This window comes from Gopherus flavomarginatus, chromosome 7 (assembly GCF_025201925.1).
Source record: "Gopherus flavomarginatus isolate rGopFla2 chromosome 7, rGopFla2.mat.asm, whole genome shotgun sequence".
In the NCBI taxonomy this organism is placed as follows: Eukaryota; Metazoa; Chordata; order Testudines; family Testudinidae; genus Gopherus; species Gopherus flavomarginatus.
In genome coordinates, this window is record NC_066623.1 from 33,155,734 (window position 1) to 33,178,596 (window position 22,863).

Here is a 22,863-nt window from a genome sequence, read left to right on the forward strand (position 1 = left end):
CTCTGGGAGCTTGCAGTCTGGTTCAGAACTGACAAAAGAATTAATTTCTTCTTCCTCTTCTTCCTCCTCCTCCTATTTATTGAATGGCAACAGCGAGTCTGGTGCTGTACAAATACAGAGGAAGACAAGCACCAATGAGCTTCCATTCTAATTAAGGCACAGAAAATAGGTATAAACAAAGCATAGGTTAAGAGCTGTCTTTTTGTGGTGCAGTTATTTATAGTAACTATCTGGGTTATCAACTCTGGGTTACTGTGAAAAGTGTTGCAGAAGAATGTGTTTCCAGGAGGAATTTGGATGAAGAGAAGGAGGTTGTTTGAGGCACAAGGAATTGGAGGACTTCTGAGTGTAAGGGGCAGTGTGGAAAGAGGCATGAAGATGGGAAGTGAAGATACAAACAGAGCATGTAAGAGGGATGCTTGTAAGGAAATGAGAGCAGAGATCTCGACAGAGGCAGGGCTGTGCTGGGTCACAGAGGGGAAATCTTTGAGCACTCTGATGCAGAAGGTGAGATGAAGTAGGTGGAGGGATTCCAGGAAAGGAGTCACATTGTCAGACTGTTGGGAGGAAGATGATTCAAACAGCAGCATTTTGTATTTATATATTTTTGGGAGGGTGGTGGGGGAGAAGGAGAGCGAGGGAAAGACCAGGAGAGACCAAGATGTGGACAAGGGTTTTAATGGCCAGGATGTGGGAGAAAGGTTGGATTTTTTGCAAGGATGTAGAGGAAGAAGCAGCAGAACATGAGAGAAGCCTGGATGTGGAAAAAGAGGAGATTGCAGGTCTCAGAGATGGGGAGAGCAGTTTCGGTGATGTTAGTAGAAGTGGGTGAGGCAGAGCACAGGAGGAAAGAAGAAGAAGTTTGAATCTGAGATGACCAAGGGATTTCTAGGGAGAGGTATCATAGAGGCACTTAGGTACACATGATAATGGTACAAGTCAGAAGAGATTGGGAAATCTTGCTATTCTATGTAATAAATGGACATATTTGGCATATGTGGCTAAAAGTTGCTTTAATTCCATTGGGGCCCAGACTCTGCCCTGGGATGAATATCTGTGACTCTCTTTTAAACCAATTGGTGCCAAGCCTCTGATGGCCCAGGTTAGCTGACAATCTATAATAATCATGCCATGGGTTATGAAAAGAATAGCATGTTGGATTTACATTTGTAGTCTCACTCATGTTCACTGATCTATGGAGCATTTAGCCTGTAATATTCAGAGGACATGTATTGTGCACACATTTTTAGTGTTCATTCTGTCTAGTTCTAGTCACAGATTTCATACATGCAAGTTATTAAGCATATGTAAACACCCTGTTAGTTGATGCAATTGGATTCAAATTTGGCTACTTTGCCAAGTAGAAATTTTTCAATGTTAGACACTGTCAGCCTGACATGTATAACAATAATGTACATATTTAAGATCTGAGCTAAGCTGCTTTACATTACGTCCAGTTTATATTGCCTTCAAAGCACTGCAGGTTAATACAGATACTCTTGGGCTGACCTGGGGGCAGGAATCTTTTTACTTCAGCCAAACTATGGGCAACATTTTCCTCTTGGTTCCATATTTTGAGTTGCTTATCTGCAGTCTGGAACTCAGCTTTGGGTTCTATGAATGGAGTTTTCTTTGGTATCAGTGGGAACCCTTTATGTGGAACTGAATTTGCAATATAACGGCACACAGGGCAATGTACAGGGCAGATCAGTGGTCTAAAGTCTGAATCACATTTTAAGCGCATATCAAAGTCTTTGCCTATCCTAGGTGTTTCAATAGTTACTACAGTGATAGGCTCTAAGTACTAGAGTACTGGTACCCAAATGCTTTTCTCTTTTTTAAATTGAGTTTTCACGCTAAGCTAGAGCTACACATCCCTATTGACAGCCATTTACTCTGTTATTTAATAAAGAAAAATATTGGCATTGGAATGAGAAGTGACGTACATCAGATTATATAAGAAGGAAACATTTTCATATGCTATGGTTACAGAGTCCACTTCCCAAAGAAAGAGCGGTACAACTGGCCACCAAGCAGAGTGAACTATGCAAGTTCCTTAGGGCCCAGTCCAGATCCTTTGGAAGTCATTAGAAAGACTCAAGTTAACTTTGCGGGGAGTTGGATCTAGTGCATAGTATGAGTTTTAAGAGATCTTTAATAATGTAGAAAAAGTAGTAAACAGGAAATACAAACTAGAAGGAATAATAAAAGGCGGGAAGAAGGGGAAGAAAGAGAGAGGGAACTCCTGCAAAGCTGTAGCACAGGTCTGAGTTGGGGAGCACAGCCCATGGGGAGGTGGGGAACTGTTTGTAAAGCTTAGCTTGGAAGCTCAAAGCAGTTGTTCTTTCCTTCTTTCTCTCTCTCTTGTCGCAATGCTGTTTTAGTTTCTTTAGCTCTATCTGTGCATCATACTCTTCCTGTTCAAGAGACACTGGAAGGCGTCTTTTCATGCTTTGCTTGAGAGAAAGGTTCAGATATCAGCTGCTTGGGAACACCAGCTCACTGGGGCTTGATCTTGCTCCCATTGAAGTTCATGATAAAATTCCCATTGATTTTGACAGGAGAAAGATCAAGACAAGGGAAGGCTGCTGGTAGGTACATAATGGGCCAAATCTTCAGATGATATAAATCAGCGTACACTCTGATTCCAGTTCACAACAGCTGAGGAACTGACCCATTGATTCTTCAGTTCTAGTCCATGGCTAGTCTTCAGTCAGTTGAGTAGCAAGGGATAGATATTTTGATCACAGTTTTCTGTTTTATTCTGATGTCTGTTCTCTATCACCTTCCAGAAAAGGCAACTAATGAAACACGGGTTGTGGTGAGCCTCACTGTCATTCATGGACTGCTTCTGCTTGGCTCTCTGGAGTGTTCTTGGAAAGTGAAGTGAGGGTCACTAAGAAGAGAGTAATTTAGAAGGGAGGAATTTAATTTACCATCTAACCACTGCAAAAAATAACTCGGTTGGTGAGGCAATTGAAAGGCTACTTTTAAGCACAAAAGCACAGAAGATATTGCGAAAAAATAGGATTTGTCCTAGGCAATTTCCTATGTTGTATTTTGTTATGTAAAGAAAGGGGTTAGGTTTTTGTAAAAGGTGATGAAGCCCTTGCATTTGCTATACACCTCCATGTCAACTCCATGTCAACAGAAAGAACCTTGTCACTTACAGGCTGGATCAGCTGTTGACATTATTTTTTAAGAAAGGCACCTAATTTGGTTGTGGGATTATTTCCTTTCTTCATCCTTATGAGCTGAAACACACAGATCTGCGTCTGCCCTGCAGACAGTCAGTGACTGCCTGTGCTGAGGCTAAACTCTACCCTAGGGCCGGTGCAACCATTTAGGCAAACTAGGCAGCCGCCTAGGGTGCCTAGTGGTTGGGGACGCCTAAAAGCCCCCTCAGGCGAGGAGGGGGAGGTGAGCTGGCTGGGGGGCGCGCGGGGAGGGCTGCCTGCAATAACGAGGGGGGGCGCACAGGGGAACCGCTCCCTGCCCTAGCTCACCTCCACTCTGCCTCCTCCGCTGAGCACACAGCCCCTGCTCTAAGTCTCCTCCAATCAGCACCACAAGCCTGGGTGGGGAGGAGAATTAGAGCAGCGCCAGCGTGCTCAGTGGAGGAGGCGGAGCTGAGGTGAGCTGGGGCGAGCTACTCAGGCAGGCTTAGTTTCCGCAGGAGGTCTCCCCAGGCAGGGTTAGCTGCCGGGGGAAGGGGGAAAGTCTTCCCAGGCAGGGTTAGTTGCCATGGGGGGACGAGGGGGAGAGGAGTTAGCTGTTGCGGTGTGTGGGGGTAGCTGCTGGGGGGGGGCTCCCCGGGTGGGGGATTGAGTTAGCTGCCAGGGGGGGGCGGGGTTAGCTGGGGGGTGTGCAAGGTGGAAGTTTTGCCTAGGGCATGAAAGTTCCTTGCATCGGCCCTGCTCTACCCTGATATAAACTCAGGTGCCAATCATGTCACTAGGATGTTAGGCTGTAATTTGTCCCTTTCTGCATAGGATTGTGTTACTGTAAATGGAATCTTATAATGTACAAAGCCAGTTTCTATGTTTATTCAGTATGAAGCCTAGGATTTGCCAGACCAGACCACTGGTCTGCTGAAGCCAGTGTTCTGCCTCTGGTCATAATCAATACCTGATGCTTCAAAAAAAGTGCAGTACCTCCCACCCCACCAATATATTTAGCCAAATAGGTCATGTTCTCTGTGGTTGGGTGGAAATTACTTCCCTACCCTTGAAGGTAATCAATTTACATCCTGAAGCATGAGACTCAGTTAGATCTATTATGTTAACATACATAGATACAGATGTTAAGGGTCATGAAATTATCCTGACCTTTTGAAACCCAGCTAGGGTTTTTGATCTGATGGCCTCCTGAAGGAATGATTTCCACAGTTGACTACACTCTATATAAAATCAGAAGTATTTCACTTCATTTACTCTTTCTGAATTTTGAATTAATTAATTACATAAAGTTTCTATTTATGGGACAGGGCAAAAGAAGGAAGTGACTGATTTTATTATTATTGATTATAGAAACCCTTTGCACTCAATTAGAATGCCTCCCCTTCATACTTCTGAATTCAGCAATCAAATTCACCTGCAAGACTCCTTTCCAAGTGAAGCAATCCTAAATTTGCTCTTGTCACATACATACATTCTATCATACTGCTAATAGTAACCTGCCATGATATCAGAAAGGATGACCTTGTGATAGAGGTGATGGACTGGGAGTAGGTCTTGACTTTGCCACAAACTGCTGTGTGACCCTAGGCAAATCACTTCACTGTTACGTGCCTCCGTTTCTCCATCAATAAAATGGGTTTAATGATACTTACCTACCTCACAAGGGTGCTAGGTGGCTTAATTTGTAAATATCAGTGAAAAATTTGAGATCTTCGGATCCATTGAGATCCCTAGGTAAAAGGTGCTAGAAAAGTAAAAAAAAAAAAAAAAAAAGTAACCATCTTTTCCTTCTCTGAACCTCTTCAGTTTCTTCTGTACTTTCCTTAAGATGTGGTGATCAAGACTGGACATAGTACTTCAGTGCTTCTGCTATGGGTGTGTATATCCCCTAATGCATATGCACAAATCAGGACTGTAATGCACACATACAGGTGTGCTTGTGTGCACTATGAGGGTGTGTGTGTGTGTTGAAGTGTGCATTTAAAAAGTGGGCCCCAAATCAATATGTGCTCTTGTTCAATATAACATCTTCACACCATACTTTATATTATTTTCCATTGCCTTTTTAAGGCAATTAGACATCCTATATATATCATTAACGACTGCAGTGGTCATCTTTATTGAACTGTCTGCCATGACTGACTCCCAAGTATTTTCCTCCGAGGACTCTGCAAGTTCAGAGGCCAGTAAATTGGAGAAAGTGTTTGTGAAATCGAGTAACTCTTGGCATACAGTTACAGATATATATGGTCTGATTTACAGTGCTGTGCAGCAGCTGAAATTGCATTTGGATCAAGAAGGATCTTTGTGGTTATGGTTTCAGGATTCCTTGGCATAACTTCAGAATGCAGAACACTGGAGATGTTCATGAGAGGTCTACTCCCATTACTTCACATGGCTTGGGTCTGGTCTGCCTGCAGCCTTGCACTTTGATTTCTCAAGCTGCTGGAGGGCAAACCCTTCAAGAGCAGCCTCTGAGCATCTGGTGGTAGGATCAGCCACAGCAACCTACTTGGGAGCAGTGACAGATTAACGCACAGGTCCATGGGGTGCAGGTCACAGGGTCCATGCCCAGGGACCCCAGCCAATTCCACCCCCCAGGAGTGCTGGAACCTGGGTAGAAGTGGGGGGGCACTGGAACTGGGGCCCTGCCCCCTGCTCCTCCTCTTTCCAGCTGCCCAGGGAGCCCGGGTCACTGTGAGGAGTCCCGGACCCTCCATCTGCCCTGGGTGGGGGCTGGGGTGAACACAAGCAGCTGCCAGTCCATGTCCCCATCCCCCCCAGGGGCAGGCTGCTGCTAGTGGGACCTGGGGTGGGGGCTCCAGTCTAGCCTCCTGCCCCCTTCCCGGGGCTTGCCGAACGCTCTGCAAGGAGAGGAAGCCCTGCCACGGCTAGGTCACAGGCAGCAAGGAACCAGGCAGGGAGGGCTCCTCTAGTGCAGCTCCCACTTCTACTGGCCTGGCATCAGCTGCTGCCGCACTCCGCCCAGGCTCACTCAATGCCAGTGCCTGCACCCAGCTCCTGCTGCCAGGCTGCCCTTGCCAGGTCTCTCTTGCTCCCAGTGACAGGTTGCCATAGCTGCGGCCTGGGCTGTGTGTCCAAGGCAGCAACCACATGCAGCACCTCTCCTCCTGTTGCGTCTGGCCTGAACCTTGCTGTTTGGGAGTGTGTGGGGGGGAACAATGTCCCCTGCCCCCCAAACTACGCCCATGCCGCCGCCGCTTTGCACCTGCCTGAGGCTACTACGCCTATCTTAAAAAGTGGGGGGGCATGGCCCTTCTGAGCCGTCAGTCAGGGCCACCCGGGGGGGCGGGGTAAGTGGGGCAATTTGCCGCAGGCCCCGGGCCCTACAGGGGCCCCCAAGAGAATATAGTATTCTATAGTTTTTCTTATGGAAGGGGCCCCTGAAATTGCTTTGCCCCAGGCCACCTGAATCCTCTGGGTGGCCCTGCTTTCAGTGCTGGCACCTCTGGGCCCCCAGCGTGTGGAGGGCCCATATGTTTTGTGCCCAGGGCCCCAATAAATCTTAATCTGCCTCTGCCTGGGAGCTGCTCCACTAACATGCAGTTCTCACCCATCCTGCTTGTCAAACTGCTGGGACTTTCCAAGCTGTGAATGCGTTGTGGGGTATGCCCTTTAAGAGATATCCACTTCCTTTCCTGCCACAGGCAGTGGCAGAGTCACAGCCAAGAGATGCCATGACTTCAACCTGGCCTGGGCCTACCCTTCCCCCACTGAGATTTTCCGCTCTGGGTGGGGTGAGCCCTTTGACATCCCTCCAGCTTTTGGTTCCTTCACTAAACTTCTGCGAGTGTGCCGAGGAGTAGGACCCTTGCAGAAAATCATGGGTCACTGTGCAGATTCTGTACAGAGAGCCCTACGTTTTCAGAAATGGTGAGTGATTTGGGGTGCCTCAGGTTTTGGTTCTTAACTTCAGGTACCTTGGGCCTCACCATCAGAAAGTGCTGAGCACCTTTTTAAGGCTTCTCAAATTGGGGACCCAAAAATGGAGGCACTCTTTAATTTGTTGTCAATTATTACAATAGCACCCAAAATCACTATTCACATTGAAAATGTAGATCATGTGTGCTATCTAATTATGTTTGGAAGGATTGGATTTTTATCTGTAAATGTCAGTAAACATGGATTTCACTGTGTACACACAAACCTACGAGAAATATTTCTGTTGATAACTGAAATTTACAGATAAGCAAAGTAAGAAAGATGCTGCTTTAGAATTCATTAGAGTTCGATTTAACGATTTTAACTTTGTATATGTTGATATGTGATGTGGACAATTTTTGTTCCAACAATTATAAAGCTTTAACTTTTTGAATCTCGAAGTCTACTGTTATTAAATAATTATTGGCTGATCCCATATAGTTTCCCACAACTGAAAATTTAAACAGATAAAAATAGAAAAAATAATTAAAGCTAAACATCAATATTATCCATCAAAATTACACAAAAATACAAATCAAATTCTGCCCAGCCAATATATAATATATAGCATGCTATGAAACCATGTATAATAATGAGGAATCAAAAATACACAATTCCAGAGGAAGTCTTTTGAGTGACAGCTAGACGCAATCATTGACTTACTGACCGTTGTGGTCCCTTCTATCCTTATGAGTCTGTACCTGTCACATGGGGATGACATTAGAACAAGAAGCTCAGTGGCAGAGCTGGTCAGGACATGGGGAATTTTCTGCAGAAGATTTCAACATTTCTTTGAAAAAACAAAATTACAAAAACTGAAACGCTTTTGGGTTTCAGCCAAAAAGAAAAGAACTGTCAGCTTTCATTTTTTTAACGTGTTCATCTTTTCCACAGAAAGCAGGCACTTTCCCTGAGCTTTTTATTTAGTCCAACCCTCAATTTTCCATCAAAAAAACAATTCAGAAAATTTTCACCCAGCTCTGCTCAGGGGGTTTGGGTTCAAAGTTTGTGAACCAAAGTTTTCCTCATTTTCAGATGGATTTACACCCTCCCAAATATCACTTTGTGATTCAGCTGTGAACAAGCCACAAGAAGGTGATAATTAATCAAAATGGCATATCATAGTATTTGTCTTGAAACTGTAAACTGTCCCAGTCTCTCTTGAAGGGTGTGAGTCTCACTGAACCTTTCAACAAACATGCGCTCCTAGGTTGTAAAGAAATCTGCAGCTGGGCAAGTTTCTTGTGGCCTGTTTGTTATTAGTTGTGAAGCACCAGCAATGTGCTCAGTTGAACAAGACACAAAATGGAGACCGTCTTGAAGAGCTTCCAGTCCAAGATGGGTGGGCTGCCTAACAAAAGCTTTGCACAGCATTACGTATGAGGCTTACTGAATGAGATCATCTTTTTCAAACAGAGAAACCTTCAAACGATGGGGGCCTCTATCACTGCACCTTGTTATTATCTGAACTGTTCATGCAAGGGTTCTCTTGCTGCAGAAGCCAAGAGAAGTGCAGGATTTGGGAGTCCTATAAAGCCTGTCTGCACAGCTGCAGTTCTGAAGCATAAATAAGAATCTGCCTCACCCTCCCTTCCCCATACAGAGCTGTTCAGGTGGCTTAGTGCCCCAGTTTAATGCGGGGAGAGAGGGGTGCTGTTGCACCTGATAATGCTTTCTCTCAATCCGGTCGCATAGAGGCTCCTGAGAATTTCCTACGAGCAGGAAGCTGTTAGTGGAAGTAATGGCTAGCTCAGAGAAGCACTTCTGCTACAACAACAAAGAGCCCTTTGATCCTTTCCATTTGGAGAACTTAAAACAAGAAAACAAAACTCCAATAAGACCAAGTTGGGCTGTAAAAGGAGAGGGGGAGAGAAGGAGCACCAAAGGACTCAGGAGTGTAATTGTAGAAGTAGCAAATGTTTTGGCACTTTGATCTGCTTCGTGTCAGTTCAAGATGTTTCATGTTTAATACCAGAGAGCCATTCACCAAATGCTCTGCACAAACAATACAAGGCCGCCTATTGGTAATTCCAGGGCATTTGGAGAGACACTGGCTCAAACTCAGCCCTTTTAACTTCACTGAGTTCAGTTACATCAGGGGTGACTTTGGCCTGCTGTGCATAAAAGGATCCATTTACAGAGACACCTCATTGTGAAGTGGTAGCACAGGGCAGATGTTACCTTGCTGAGCCCACTGGATAAAGAAGCTGCAGCCATATGTGTTCATTATCTCATGACCTGGTAGCAATTTTAAAATGGAGGACAGATCTTCAGCTGGTGTGAACTGGAGACGCTCCATTGAAATCAATGGAGCTATGCCAATTTACCCCATCTGCAGTTCTGGCTCCTTTAATCCAGCAGGGTTTGTTTTCTCCTCACTGCAGTGCTGTCTCTCGCCTTTATACAAGCATGAGGGATATATGAGAATTTTCTCTAGGAGCTGCAATATAGATCAAGCTTTTTACCCAATAGTTTATAAGAAACTTATCAAAGAATAGCTAAACGTTACCACATCTTTGTGCCTGGGATGTGTAAAAAAAAAAAAATCACTGAATTAATATCCCAGGAGAGAACTGAGGTCCCAGGAAAGGGTTTTTCTAGTACCTGGTTGTTCTCCTCACTACTGAACTGGGACATTGTCCCTCTGCAATGTCCCTCTGTAGCCCCGTCTGCAAGGATCCAGGTTGCGATTGCTCTTCCCAACACAGATCACAGAGTGAGTTGAAAGTCAAACCTTCTGACTGGTGCAGACTCCTGCAGATAGATGCATGTGTGCCAGATGCAAGCACGAGGAGGCCTGCTGCAAATAGTCTCTGCTTTGAGAGGGGAAGGGAGAAGGAAAGCAGAGCAACAGCAGCTAAAACATTTATGCGTTAAAGTTTCATTTGCCCACAGGCTCCTGTACAAGAATATGCCTTTCATGTGGGCATATAGCAATGGACTGCAGAGAAAATCACATCTTTGGTGTTAGACGGTGGAGTGTTTGCTTCCAAATCAGCAATGCACTGTAAGGTTGGGTGTGTCTTCACTAAGTCCTGCCCCTGTTGTTTCTGGGAGTTACATCACAGCTTTAACTAGCATTGGTTGAGAAGATGGTTTTTTTTTCACTCATAAAAATTCTACCTCTCAAAGGCAGAATATCTATTTTTGATATAAGAAAAGGGCATCTCTCTAGTACCTGATGTATATATGGGTAGGGTTGCTACTGGGACTGGGAAGATGTTTTGTTTGCATAGATTATTTTTCCCAGCCAACTTTAATGAACACTTTCTCTACATATGCATTTTCTTTTGATGGCTTTTGACTGTCTTGTGTAATTACCTGTGATTTATAGTGATGATGTGATGTAAGTGCCTAGGTGTGGTGGGGTGGCACTGTGACTGGGTGTCTGTATCAAAGCAATTATGTCAGACGAGGGAAAAAAACCTCCATAGCTTGCCTAAAAAAAATGTGCTTGAAAAGATTTCTTCCAAGGAACTGAGATTGCCTGCCTTCACTCTGGAATGACATTCCCATTGGTGGTTTGTAATTAGAGTTCATTTCTTGGGTTATTTTTACATAAACCTTCAGGCATTTATATTCATTCATGATCGCAAGACTTCTGTCATATTAATGGGTCCATGTCAGCAATACAAATGTTTGATCGGAGTATGTTTTGAGGAACTATGAGCAAAGGGATGATCCAGTGGTTTGGGCACCAGCCTGGGACTTAGGAGATATGGGTTTAATTCCCTGCTCCACCACAGATTTCTCTTGTGAACTTGAGCAAGCCACCTAAGGCCAAGTTCACAAAAGGATGTAGGCACCTGAATCCCAGAATCAGGCCCCCCTGGGATTCATAAACCCCCCACTCATGTGCCCCTGAACCTGTAGATGCCTAAACTCTCTTGGCACCTAAATTTTTGCAGTAAAAGTGCTCTAGGTTGCCTGTATTTGTGCTTCTGAGCATGCACATTTCAGCTCCACACCAGGTGTGTGGATATCTAAGCCCCAGGGTGATGCACAGACCACAGAAGATGGGCATTCCTCGGCCTATCTCACCTGCATGACTCAGTCCAGTAGGAACTTACACACAGTGGCAGAGGAGGGGGAAAGGAGGAAGTCCTTTATAACGTTTAGCCCAGTGGTTAGGACTCACCTAGGATATGGGAGATCCCTGGTTCCACTCCCCACTCAGGCAGAGAAGGAATTTAAAATGGGATTTGTCACCTTTCAAGGGAGTGCCCTGACCACTGGGCTGTGGGATATTCACCTGGGGGGGCTCTCTCCTGTTGAAACTCTTCCACTGTGGACAAATAATGAAAGAATCATTGGCTAGAGAGACAGAAAGCATGAGAAGGACCCTGTAGCCTGGTGGTTACAGCACTCACTCGGAAGGTGAAAGACCCTGGGATCCAGTTCTCTGCACCAATGACTTTTTTAAAAATTATTTATTCACAGTGGAACAGCCTCAGGAGGCGAGCCCCGCACCAGAGTGTCCCATATCCCTGGGGTTAGGGCACTTGCCTGAGAGGTAGCAGATTCCTGTTCAAATCCTCTCTCCCACTCAGGTGAAAGGGGGACTTGACCTGGTGGTCTCCCACCTCCCAGGTGAGTGCTCCAGCCACTAGGCTCAAAGTTCTGAGGCTGCTGCTTGCAGCAGCATTATAGGCACCTAATGCCAAGAGTGTTTGCAACTGAGACTCCTAAGCAGAGGGAGGGGCCTCCCCATGCCCATCTCTGAGGGAGGGGTGGAGCTTAGTATACACTCCTCAGCTTGCCTTCTCGCATTGGATGCCTTAGGTGAGGAGCCTTCTACTTGTTTTTTTTGTGAATCCCATTCCAAGTTTCTCTCTTTTCTCATTCACTGTATAAGGAACTCAGGAGCCTAACTCAGGGGTTGTCGATCCCAGAGGTTTTGTAGATGGCTAAAAATTAGGTGGGGTGGCACTCAGTTCCCTATCTGTGCAGTGGGAATAACAGCACTGTCCTACCTTACAGGGGTTTTATGAGGAGAAATGCATTAGTGATTGTGAGGTGCTCAGTTGTTCTAGTGCTAGGGGCTGTCCATACATTACAGAACACATTGTTTGGTGATGTTTATGAAGACCCACCCACCCATTGTAACTCTTTGTAACACTGAAACAAACACACACAAGTAAGAACCCACTCACCCCCTAATGTGTTACATGATTTATGGACAGCCCCATATATGTACCTATGATAGATAATTTTCTTCCTGAGAGTTGGCCTCTACAGAGCTATGCTGTTTGACACCAGCTGAGGAAATGGCATAAGTAAGGAGGATATGATAGAGATCTAAAAAATCATGCCCGATGTGCAGAAAATAAATAAGGAAGTGTTATTTACTCCTTCTCATAACACAAAATCTAGGGGTTATTCATTTCATTTGGTAGGCAGCGGGGTTTAAAACAAATGAAGTATTTTTTCATACAATGCACAGTCAACCTGTGGAACTCCTTGCCAGAGGATGTTGTGAAGGTGAAGACTATAACAGGGTTCAAAAAAGAAGTAGATAAGTTCATGGAGGATAGGTCCATCAATGGTTATCAACCCGAAGCTTCTATTTCCCCGAAGCTGGGAATGGGCGGCAGGAGATGACTCACTTGATGATTCCCTGTTCTGTTCATTCCCTCTGAGGCACCTGGCATTGGCCACTGTTGGAAGACAGGATACTGGGCTAAATGTCCTGACTTAGTATGGCCATTCTTATGTTCTTAAGTATAAAGTAGTTTGTCAGTATAACTGAGTTGCATTAAATGTATGGGGAGAGGAAGGCAGATCTCCATGAGCTTTTCAGTTACTATCTAAAGGATACAGGAGATAACACTCCAACCCGAGTAATTTTTCTGGCTAAGGAGTGTGTCTGAAGGAAGTAATATAAGTTGAATGAGGCTAGCTTGGGAAAGTGAAATGGCCATAGAACTTGTGTCAGTTCTTGTGAGGAATCGGCCCCAGTAGCCCAAGTGTGCAACTGTTTGACGACTATTGTACTCAGCACATTTCACCTCAAAGGCTCTCCAGTCCTTTATGAGCAATCTACCTACAGCCATCTCTGGGGAGGGTGGTGGTGGCGGCCAGCCAGCACACAAGCACTCTGCACAGTATTAGGCAAAGAAGGACAAAGTAGGATCCTAAGCCTATGTAAAAGGGTATTGTTTAATGTATAAATGTTATAGATCAAGCTGCCTTTCCTTTTACTGGAAATTAAAGTTTGGGCCTGAACCAAGATCCTGGATCTGAGCCCTTCCAATTCCAGATCGGAACTCAAACTTCACAAGTGGAACGTCTCTCTCTCTGGTCTCAACCTGCACTGTGTCCTAGAAAGGTGCCAACCCAGCATGAAATTCACTCCTGTGCCGAGGGCATGCACTAGGCTTGTGCTATCACATAAGGCCTATTTTTTGGGCTGAAGTAAAACTGAAGTGTTGTGCAGCTTTGTGCCAACCCCAAAGCACTGGTGTCACTCTCCCCCTCCCGTACTGCATAGCAATGTAATCATGCAAGGGACACACTTCAGTATCCATCTCTCATATTTTCAGGGATTCTATACATTTAAAGAATCTGTCTCAGAATCCATTGCTTTAATTAGAGCACTGCTACTTTGCATTTAGAGTGCATTTTGCCAGCTAAGTATCTATGAAATTAATACATACTGTAACTTGGCAGGATCTCCCCATTGAAGTCTACTTGAGTAATGTGCAACCCAATATCAGCAGCATATGTTTGAACTAAGAATTCTTTGGAAAAGACAGTCAGCTAGAATACAGGGTTTTTTTCTTTACCCTCAAACAGCCAGTTCTTGTGTTTGACATTTAAACCTGGTTGGGGCCATTTCTCTTTTCTTTCTCCTCCTCTTGAATCTTCTTAAGGGGAGTTGCTATCTCAGGAGGTGGGGGGGGGGGGGAGGGGAGAGTATGCAGGAGTGGGGGGTGTTTCAGGACAAACAAAACACCAGGGAGAACTGAACGCATTTTTAGGTTGGGGTTTTACTGCTATTTTCTTCTAGAGGTTTAAATTGGAAGCTGCTTGTGATTTAGGAGCCTGAATCTGAGGACTGTGCCACAATTCAGGAAGGCACTTAACCATGTGCTTTATTTTCAGCCTGCGCTTAATTTTCATTGACTTCAATGAGACTTAGCCAAAGCTAGGGAAGTGCTGAAGTGCCCTTCCTGAACTGGTGTCTTTACCAAATAGCATTTCTTAGAAGTTTGTCTAGGTATTGTCATAGGAGACTCAGTCAGTCTGGACCAGGGGTTCTCAAACTGGGGGTTGGGACCCCTCAGGGTATCATGAGGTTATTACCTAGGGGAGGTCACACGAGGTTATTACATGGGGGGTCGTGAGCTGTTAACCTCCACTCCAAACCCCGCTGTGCCTCCAGCATTTATAATGCTGTTAAATATATAAAAAAGTGTTTTTAATTTATAAGGGGAGTTGCACTCAGAGGCTTGCTATGTAAAAGAGGTCACCAGTAAAAAAGTTTGAGAGCCACTGGCCTGGACTGAAAATTACAATGCACTCCAAAAAATCACCATGCTGAGGGTCAAGTGCAATGCTGACATCATAACTCTTAGGCCCAAGTTCTCTGCTGAATGCTTTGGTGTAGTAACTTGGATGGGCATTGAGGTTCTCACTGGAAGAGGGCAAATGGACCCACCTTCCAGACTGAGGATCCTCTCGGCAGATAACTCAATGTAGGCTCTTTGGCACTAGCATCCTTGCCCCCACCACCTGCACTTCCCCGAAAGACTGGAAGTTCTGTGAACCGGTGGAACTTCTAGCTCTTTTGCAGCATTAATATCCCCCAACCAACCAGTGCACTGGCTGGTAAATCTCTCTTTTCTGCCTCCCCAGTTCCTACCCTCTTCTTCTGTGTAAGGGAGCTTCATCAATATTGCTGTGTGTTGGGCCATTTGCATTCCTGGAGATGGGTAGTTGGTTGGATGGATTGTCCCTTAGGCTACTTATTGGAATGAGAGGAGAACAGAGGGAGACCGAAATAATTTTTTGTGCACCAGACACCTTAGACTCCTTTAGGACTCCACACTCACGTATTTTACTGCTTTAATTTCAATATTTTAGCTGACTTCCCAGGAGGATGGTGGGATTTTGTTCAGTTGAAGTGCATTGGAATTGAATTTGAGCCAGTTCCCTCCCTGTTGTGTCTCTAGTGAAGGCAATGCAGTTACACTAAGTCAGTTTGGCCCCATATTGATGATGTGCTCTGGTTTGACAAGAGACGTGCTCATATATTCATACAATGAGGGCCTGATACCAATGAGAGTTTTGTCACTGATTTAAATGGGAACAGAACTGGGCCTTAAATGAGTGGCAACTGTTGAAGTTAAGGTGACATTTATAAATTACTTTATTAATAATCCCTAAAGGATGAATAGAAATTGCTTTTTCACTAATAGATTATCTCAGGGGCAGATTACATGATGTAGAGACCCTGCTATATAAGTGATTTATGTTCTATATTCCCAGTCTATCGGGGTTTATAACAGATGCTATAAAATCATCTGTCTGTCTCTACAACATGCCCTAGCACACATAAGAATGATTTACTTGGAGAAAAGCAATTTCTGTTCGTTATCCATGAATTATCTTAAAGTACGTGTACGTGTCACCTTAATTTCATGTTGTGATATGATTTAGTGCCTTCTTTTCCAGGCTACATTTATTTTTATGGACCTTGTTTGCTTCAAATTAGCCCTGAACCTGGCCCAAAGTAGTATCCTCTCTTCCTGCTCTTCATTGCTCTTCCTTAGACTCTGCTGGCATATTTTGAGACATAAACACAGAAAATACCTTTAATAATAATTTAACCCCCCTCAACATTTTCTTCTTTTAATTCCAGTCTCACCCCTGGGTATGTCTAAGTGTTCCACAAGAAAATGACATTGTAGTGCAAGCAGAAAGCCCCAAAATGGATATATTCAAAGTGGTCAAATTTTCATAGAAACAAGGTCATGGGTCAAATCCAGGACTTTTCTGCAAATGTAGGGAAAATGAGCTTTCCAATTCCCTGCTATACCTAATAGCTCAGAAGGTATTTGGTTGGTTCATCAGCACCTAATTTTGTGTGAACTTGAGTCTCAGCCACACTAGTGTTTACATTGTATTAATTGTTGAAAGGTATGGGCCAGGCCGAGTTTTGAGTGAACCAGGGGCTGTTTCTGGCTTCACACTGAAATCTGGTGGAATTCTGCAGTGTCATCTGTTTTCTCACTGTGGTTTTGATTGAACTCAAAGGATGAGCCCCGGTGAACTGAAACCACTGGGTTTTGCACAGCCCTGCCCTTCCTCAAAGCATTTGTAAGCTCAAAATTATAGATGATAAAATATGACCTTTATGCTTTCCCAAATATGGAGGATGCTAGTCAGTAGCAGAGCTGGCTTCAACCCCTGTCAATATGCATGGACTCCTGATTATGTATATTTGCTGGGCAATGTATATTTCTGGGCCTCTTCTCAAAGTTTTCCCTCATATGATTCTGTGTTGCTATTGTAGAATAGTTTATGAACTCCCCTTACCCTCTTAAGGAGACAGGTACTATACAGTTTGTGTAGCAAACAAAAGGCTTTCACAAGATGATATGTTAATGGTTTCAAGTTTAAAATAACATAAATGCATCCATGAATAGAAGATCTAAGGGGGAATCGATAGGTCTGGAGATTAGTGGTGAATTATGGAGCCTTTCCCCTTTGGTTGCCTCTTTGAATCCAGCCTGGGTTGGCAGTGACTCTGAGTTAAGCTGATTTTGGTAGCTCATACAAAATAATTTGGAGATCACAGATCTAATGAATTCTAAACCAGCTGAGATTGGCTGTGCCTTTCTCTTGACAGATTTTGAGATTAACAGCATCTGACAAATTGTACCAAGCTCTGCAATGATTTTCTAGACAAGCGTTTAGAAGGGAGCAGACTGAAAAGTACCAGTTTCACTCTGTGTGGTCATGTCTCTGGAGGTGAATGGCTGGTGCTATTCCTATCTGTTCCGCCTGGCCCATTTTCAGACGTACATAGCGATGATTCTGCCAGAGCTCTGTGATTAATCCTTTGCCTCCTGTGATCTGCTGCAGCTTCTGTGCAGTGACATGTTAATTTTATTTTTCTCAGGCATTTGGGGAATTAGTTTGCTAAGGATTGAAAGGGCTTTGACTGTTTTGTTTGTTCACAGGCAACTGTAGTAATAATTCTACATATAAGCTATTCAGTGTAGCATAAGCAACTTCTTATATGGTACTTACCAACCTTTGGAAAGCACTTTGAGGGCTACAGATGAAAAGCCCTATATTATTTATTTATTAGTTGTAGCAGTCTAATCCAGATCCCACTGAAGTCAGTGGGAATCTTTCCTTTCGCTTAAGTGAGTTGTGGATTAGGCCCTATATAATGTTCCATATTTTGTTTATGGTTGTTGCCCCTTTTTGAAATGAGCAGCTAGTTGACGTTTGGGAGCTTGTGTGTTTTCGAGTAGACAGTGGTGGTAGTCAGGTATTTCTCTGATGCAGTTTTGTGTATATACAAAGAATGTATGAAGTCCTGTGTCTTGGAACACAGACGGAATAAAATAGCAAGAAACAGCTTCTTTTACTCACAGCACCAAGAGCGCTTTTTTTTTTTAGCCTGCACCCTGACCAGAAAAACCTCTACCCAGGGTCAGTGACATGCATTTAGCTGCTCGTTCAGGTTGCCTCTCTCACTCTGTTCTTGTCTGACCTCAGTTTCTGAGATCTTTCATCTCCCAACCCAGGGCCGGCTCCAGGCACCAGCTTACCAAGCAGGTGCTTGGGGCGGCAACTCCGTAGCGGGGTGGCACTTTCAGGTATTCGGCGGCAATTTGGTGTAGGGTCCCTCACTCCCGCTCAGAACGAAGGACCTCCCGCTGAATTGCCTCAGATCGGGATCGCAGCTTTTTTTCTTTTTTGCTGCTTGGGGCGGCAAAACCCCTGGAACCAGCCCTGCCCCGACCTTCCCCTATCCAAAAGAATACTCAGTCAAAAGATCCTCAGCAGGTTCCCACACACCTTTTGTCTTAGGTAGTGCTTACCGTTATGTTAATTGAAGGGTGAGTTCACACCTACCAATCTCAATGGGGTATTAATTCAGTCTATGACAAGGCTTCACCCGGATCATAACACTATTGTGAAGGTTCTGTAAATATTCCCAAAGATGGGATGGATAGTTATAGTTCTGATGTATTTAGAAAAGAAAAAGAAATTAAAGAAAGACTTGATACAGGAGGCATCATCTGACCTGTGGTTTGTTTCATAGATTGTTCCAGTTATTCATCAGTTAAAGGTAAAATAGCAGTATATTCTGGCATAGGATTATAGTGTTTGTAGGATTTCCGCTTGGCTGAAATACTTAAATATCCTATTATGTGATGCCATGACTCCTGCAGCGCTGCTGCATGCATTGTATAAATTAGAGATTTGCCTGAACCTAAACCACAGATCAAAATGCAGCTGGAGTTCCAAATCCAGATCTGGTTTAGAATTTTGCAAATAGTCCCAGCTGTAAACTGGCCTGAACCAAAACCCTCAATAGCATTAGTCCCAAATGTTGGGATGTTTGGCATCTGATTTCTAGTATAAATGCCCTATCCTCCATTATGATTGCCCTTGAAAAGGAGGCTTAGGAGACCTTCCTAAGAAAGTGAGCCTAGTGCTCTGAGTACAGGCCTACAAGCTCCAGTTCTGGCTCTGATGATGGCACCATCTGTAGCCTTAGTAGCCATAGTAAAGTGATGTAAAGGTTAACTTTTAAAAATAAGTTCTTTGACGTTTGGGTGTCCATTTTTTACACTATGATTTTTAAAAAAAAAAATAGAGACCAAAAGTTAGGTTCCACAGTTCGGCACCGAAATAAAGAGCCTGGGACGAGATTTTGAAAAATCGGTACCTAAGTAAACAGCCAGATTTTCAAAAATGTTGAGCAACCCAGACGTCCCTTTGATGTCAGTGGGAGATCTAGGCACTCAACACCTTTCTGTGCTCAGCTCCCCATCTCTCCAATGAGAATACCAATCTGCACCTCCCAGGAATCGTATGGCTAGTTAATGTTTGGGTTGCCAATGGGCAGCACGTTGGAAATTAAGGATGAAATTTCAAAAGCACCTTAGTGAGGGAAGTTCTCCATCTTGCATGGGTGTGGTAGGTTCAATGGCAGTTGGGCATCTAACTCCTAAAGCATTTTTGAAAAGAGCAGTCTAAATTCTGGGGGTTGGACTAAATGAATACTTAGTTCGTGGCAAGCAGGGGTCTAAATCTATTCTGCACTATCCTGCCGCACACTAAGCGTCTTTGTGGACCCTGCTGCTGTGCATTAAAAGTTCCCTAGTGCTCTTTGATCTACCCCGCTTCGAAATGGTAGATTGAAACCCCAGCTTGCTGACAATTTAGGACTTCACTAAACAAACATTAAATGTTGTTGTTCAAGATTCCTGCAAGTAGGTCTTCTGATGTATGCTTCACAGAGGGATATGTTTTATTGGGACAGGCCACAATGGGGGAGGTTTACGAAGTGAAGTGACTACTTGCTATTTGTGTTTTTGAAAATATCCCTACGAAAACTAGATCCCTGTGTTAGGAGTGTTAAAAAAAAAAAAGAAAGAAAACAAAAGGCACCCTTGAACAGGGCCGGTGCAAGGATGTTTTGCGCCCTAGGCGAAACATCCACCTTGTGCCCCCACCCCCCGCCCCTGCCCTGAGGTGCCCCCCCCCAGCAACTTCCCCCCTCCGTCCTGAGATGCCCCCCTTCTAGCAGCTCCCCACCCTGCACCCTCCACCCTGAGCCACCCCGCCCGCCCCAGCTCACTCCTGCTCTGTGCACAAGCACCCCGAGCATGCTGTCACTGCTTCACTTCTCCCGCCTCTCAGGCCTGCAGCGCCTAAGCAGATTGGCGCCGCAAGCCTGGGAGGCGGGATAAGTGAAGCAGCCACTGTGTTCTCAGGGAGGAGGCGGGGCAGGGGTGAGCTGGGGCGGGGAGTTCCCTTGCGTGCTGCCCCCCCTTACTTGCTGCAGGCGGCCCTCCCCGCGCTCCCCTGCCCCAGCTCCCTCCGTCTAAATGCCGGTGTCGACTGGGGTGGCCAAAGAAAATGGCACCCCCCAAATCCCAGCGCCCTAGGCGACCACCTAGGTCACCTAAATGGTTGCACCGGCCCTGCCCTTGAATCAAATAATAGTGTTAATGGTTCATTTTGAATATTTCAACTGATATTTCTCCCCCCAGCTACTGGATTGAAAGCAAGAGAGAACAGGACCAGATCCTGTAATTGATCTTTTATGCAAAATTGCTATTTGGCCAACGGGTTTGCAGCTGATTGAAATGAATCTTCTTTCCCTTTTGCAGCCTGACGGCACCAGCAAAGAGTGTGTCTTCATTGAAAAAGTCCTAGAAAACAACTACACAGCACTGATGTCTGCAAAATACTCTGGCTGGTACGTTGGATTTACCAAAAAGGGAAGGCCACGAAAAGGGCCCAAGACCCAGGAAAACCAACAAGATGTGCATTTTATGAAAAGGTACCCAAAAGGTCAAGTGGAGTTACAGAAACCTTTCAAGTACACCACAGTGACCAAGAGGACTAAGAGAATACGACCTACCAACCCCAGTTAAAAGATAGACAAAAACAGTGTCACAATAATAAACCACAAAAAAACTGCACCAGAGGAATATTTTTACATTAAAAATAAGGAAGAAGCTCTATTTTTGTACATTGTGTTTAGAAAATAATTAAAAAAATCAAAAAAAAAATAAAAAGACTGGATGGCAAACGCTGGGGAAAGCTGTTAGGGATTTATTGTGACTTGAAAAACAAAATGAACTGCTCTATTTAAATTGACTTCTTGTTGACACATAGGTGCTTATTTCTCTTTTTGGAACGGACAACTTTTCAAGCAGATCCCCAGAGGAAAAACAATTAATATTAAATAAAATAAAACCAAAGAAAACCAAAGTTCTTTCCCAAAGTTACTGAGACCCTGCCCTGAAAATCACCAGTTTTGCAGTAATCTATTTATTGTCTGCTGCAAACTGTCCCGAGACAAGATGGTGTGTGCGGCAGTGATTGAGTTTCTGTGGAGTTCTCAATGCATCGATCTTCTGTAACCTTTCTGATGACATAAGGTGTCACGGCTCTGTGATCCTGCATTATGCTCAGTTCTGGAGAATGCTGCTAAATACATTCCAATGACTAAAAGTGACCTAATACACCAATGATAAGGGAATATTTTAAAACCAGCTATATTATATATATTATATATATATATAAGCTATTTATTTCACCTCTCTGTATATTGCAGTTCCATGAACCAAGTATTACTGCCTCAACAATTAAAAAAATTATTTAAAACACATGTACATATTGCTGTAATTCACACTTTTTGATTATTGCTATGAACTTTTATCCTTCTATCACAGTGGTAGCCACTCTGTAGTTAAGGTCGGAGCTAGCTTCCCATTATAAGCTTGATTTTCAATCCTCTCCCAGTTTTCCCCAATAAAAACCTGTCTTTCATGGCCTAATGGGCTGAGCACTATGTTGGGAACCAGGAATTCACAGAGTTCTTCCACCAGTGAAACTTTGTCCAGACTAAGATTGAAAGCTGTGTTGTTAGATCTTGTTTGTTTGCTCAGACTAAAGGACACTTTCTAAAACTCTAGTTTTATGCTAATCTGCCCCATAGATCTTTGATGTGACCAGTTTAACATACACTAAAGTACAACTTGCCTTGTCTTGACTAGAGTTTTAGAAGGCAGTATTTGTTTCAGGCTAGCCAATATAGTTTAATATTATACCTTTTAAACCCTAGAACCTTGACTTCCTTCATGACCTTGAGTAAGTCCCTTAACATTTCTGGGACTCAGTTTCTCCACATGTAAAATGAGAATACCAACCACTTATCTACCTTACAGGATGTTGTGAGTGTGAACTAGTTAATGGTTTTGTACTGGTTTTGGACAATGAAAACCCTTATGTAAATGATAAATATTGATGAGAAACATTTAGCTACTGAATAGCATACATCAACTAGGGCTGTCAAGCGATTAAAAAAATTAATTGTGATTGTGTGATTAAACAATACTAAAATCCCATTTATTTAAATATTTTTGTATGTTTTCTACATTTTCAAATATATTGATTTCAATTATAATACAGAATAAAAAGTGTACAGTGCTCTTTTTATGTTTATTTTTTATTACAAATATTTGCACTGTAAAAAGCAAAATAAATAGTATATTTCCATTCACCAAGTACAAGTACTGTAGTGCAATCTCTTTATTGTGAAAGTTGAACTTACAAAAGTAGAATTATTTAAAAAAAAAACTGCATTAAAAATAAAACATTGTAAAACTTTAGAGCCTATAAGTCCACTCAGTCCTACTTCTTGTTCAGCCAATCTCCGACTAACAAATTTGTTTACATTTGCAGGAGATAATGCTGCCTGCTTCTTGTTTACAATGTCACCTGATAGTGAGAACAGGCATTTGCATGGCACTGTTGTAGCTGGCATTGCAAGATATTTACGTGACAGATGAGCTAACGATTTGTATGTCCCTTCATGCTTCAGTCACCATTCCAGAGGACAAGCGTCCATGCTTTCAATGGGTTCTGCTTGATAACAATCCAAAGTAGTGCAGCCCGATGCATGTTCATGTTCATTAGCTGAATCAGATGATGCCACCCGCAGAAGGTTAATTTTCTCTTTTGGTGGTTTGGGTTCTGT

The 22,863-nt window shown here is 43.8% G+C and overlaps 1 protein-coding gene across 1 annotated transcript in view; it reads left to right on the forward strand.

Moving 5' to 3' along the window:
- The window catches only part of FGF18 (fibroblast growth factor 18), a 110,486-nt gene extending 89,138 nt beyond the window's left edge, over nt 1–21,348 (forward strand). The window contains exon 5 of the mRNA XM_050962857.1: nt 20,486–21,348. Coding sequence (XP_050818814.1) covers nt 20,486–20,752 — 267 coding nt within the window. The 3' untranslated portion in view covers nt 20,753–21,348. The remainder of the gene's footprint in view (nt 1–20,485) is intronic.
- The last annotated feature ends 1,515 nt before the right edge of the window (nt 21,349–22,863 follow it).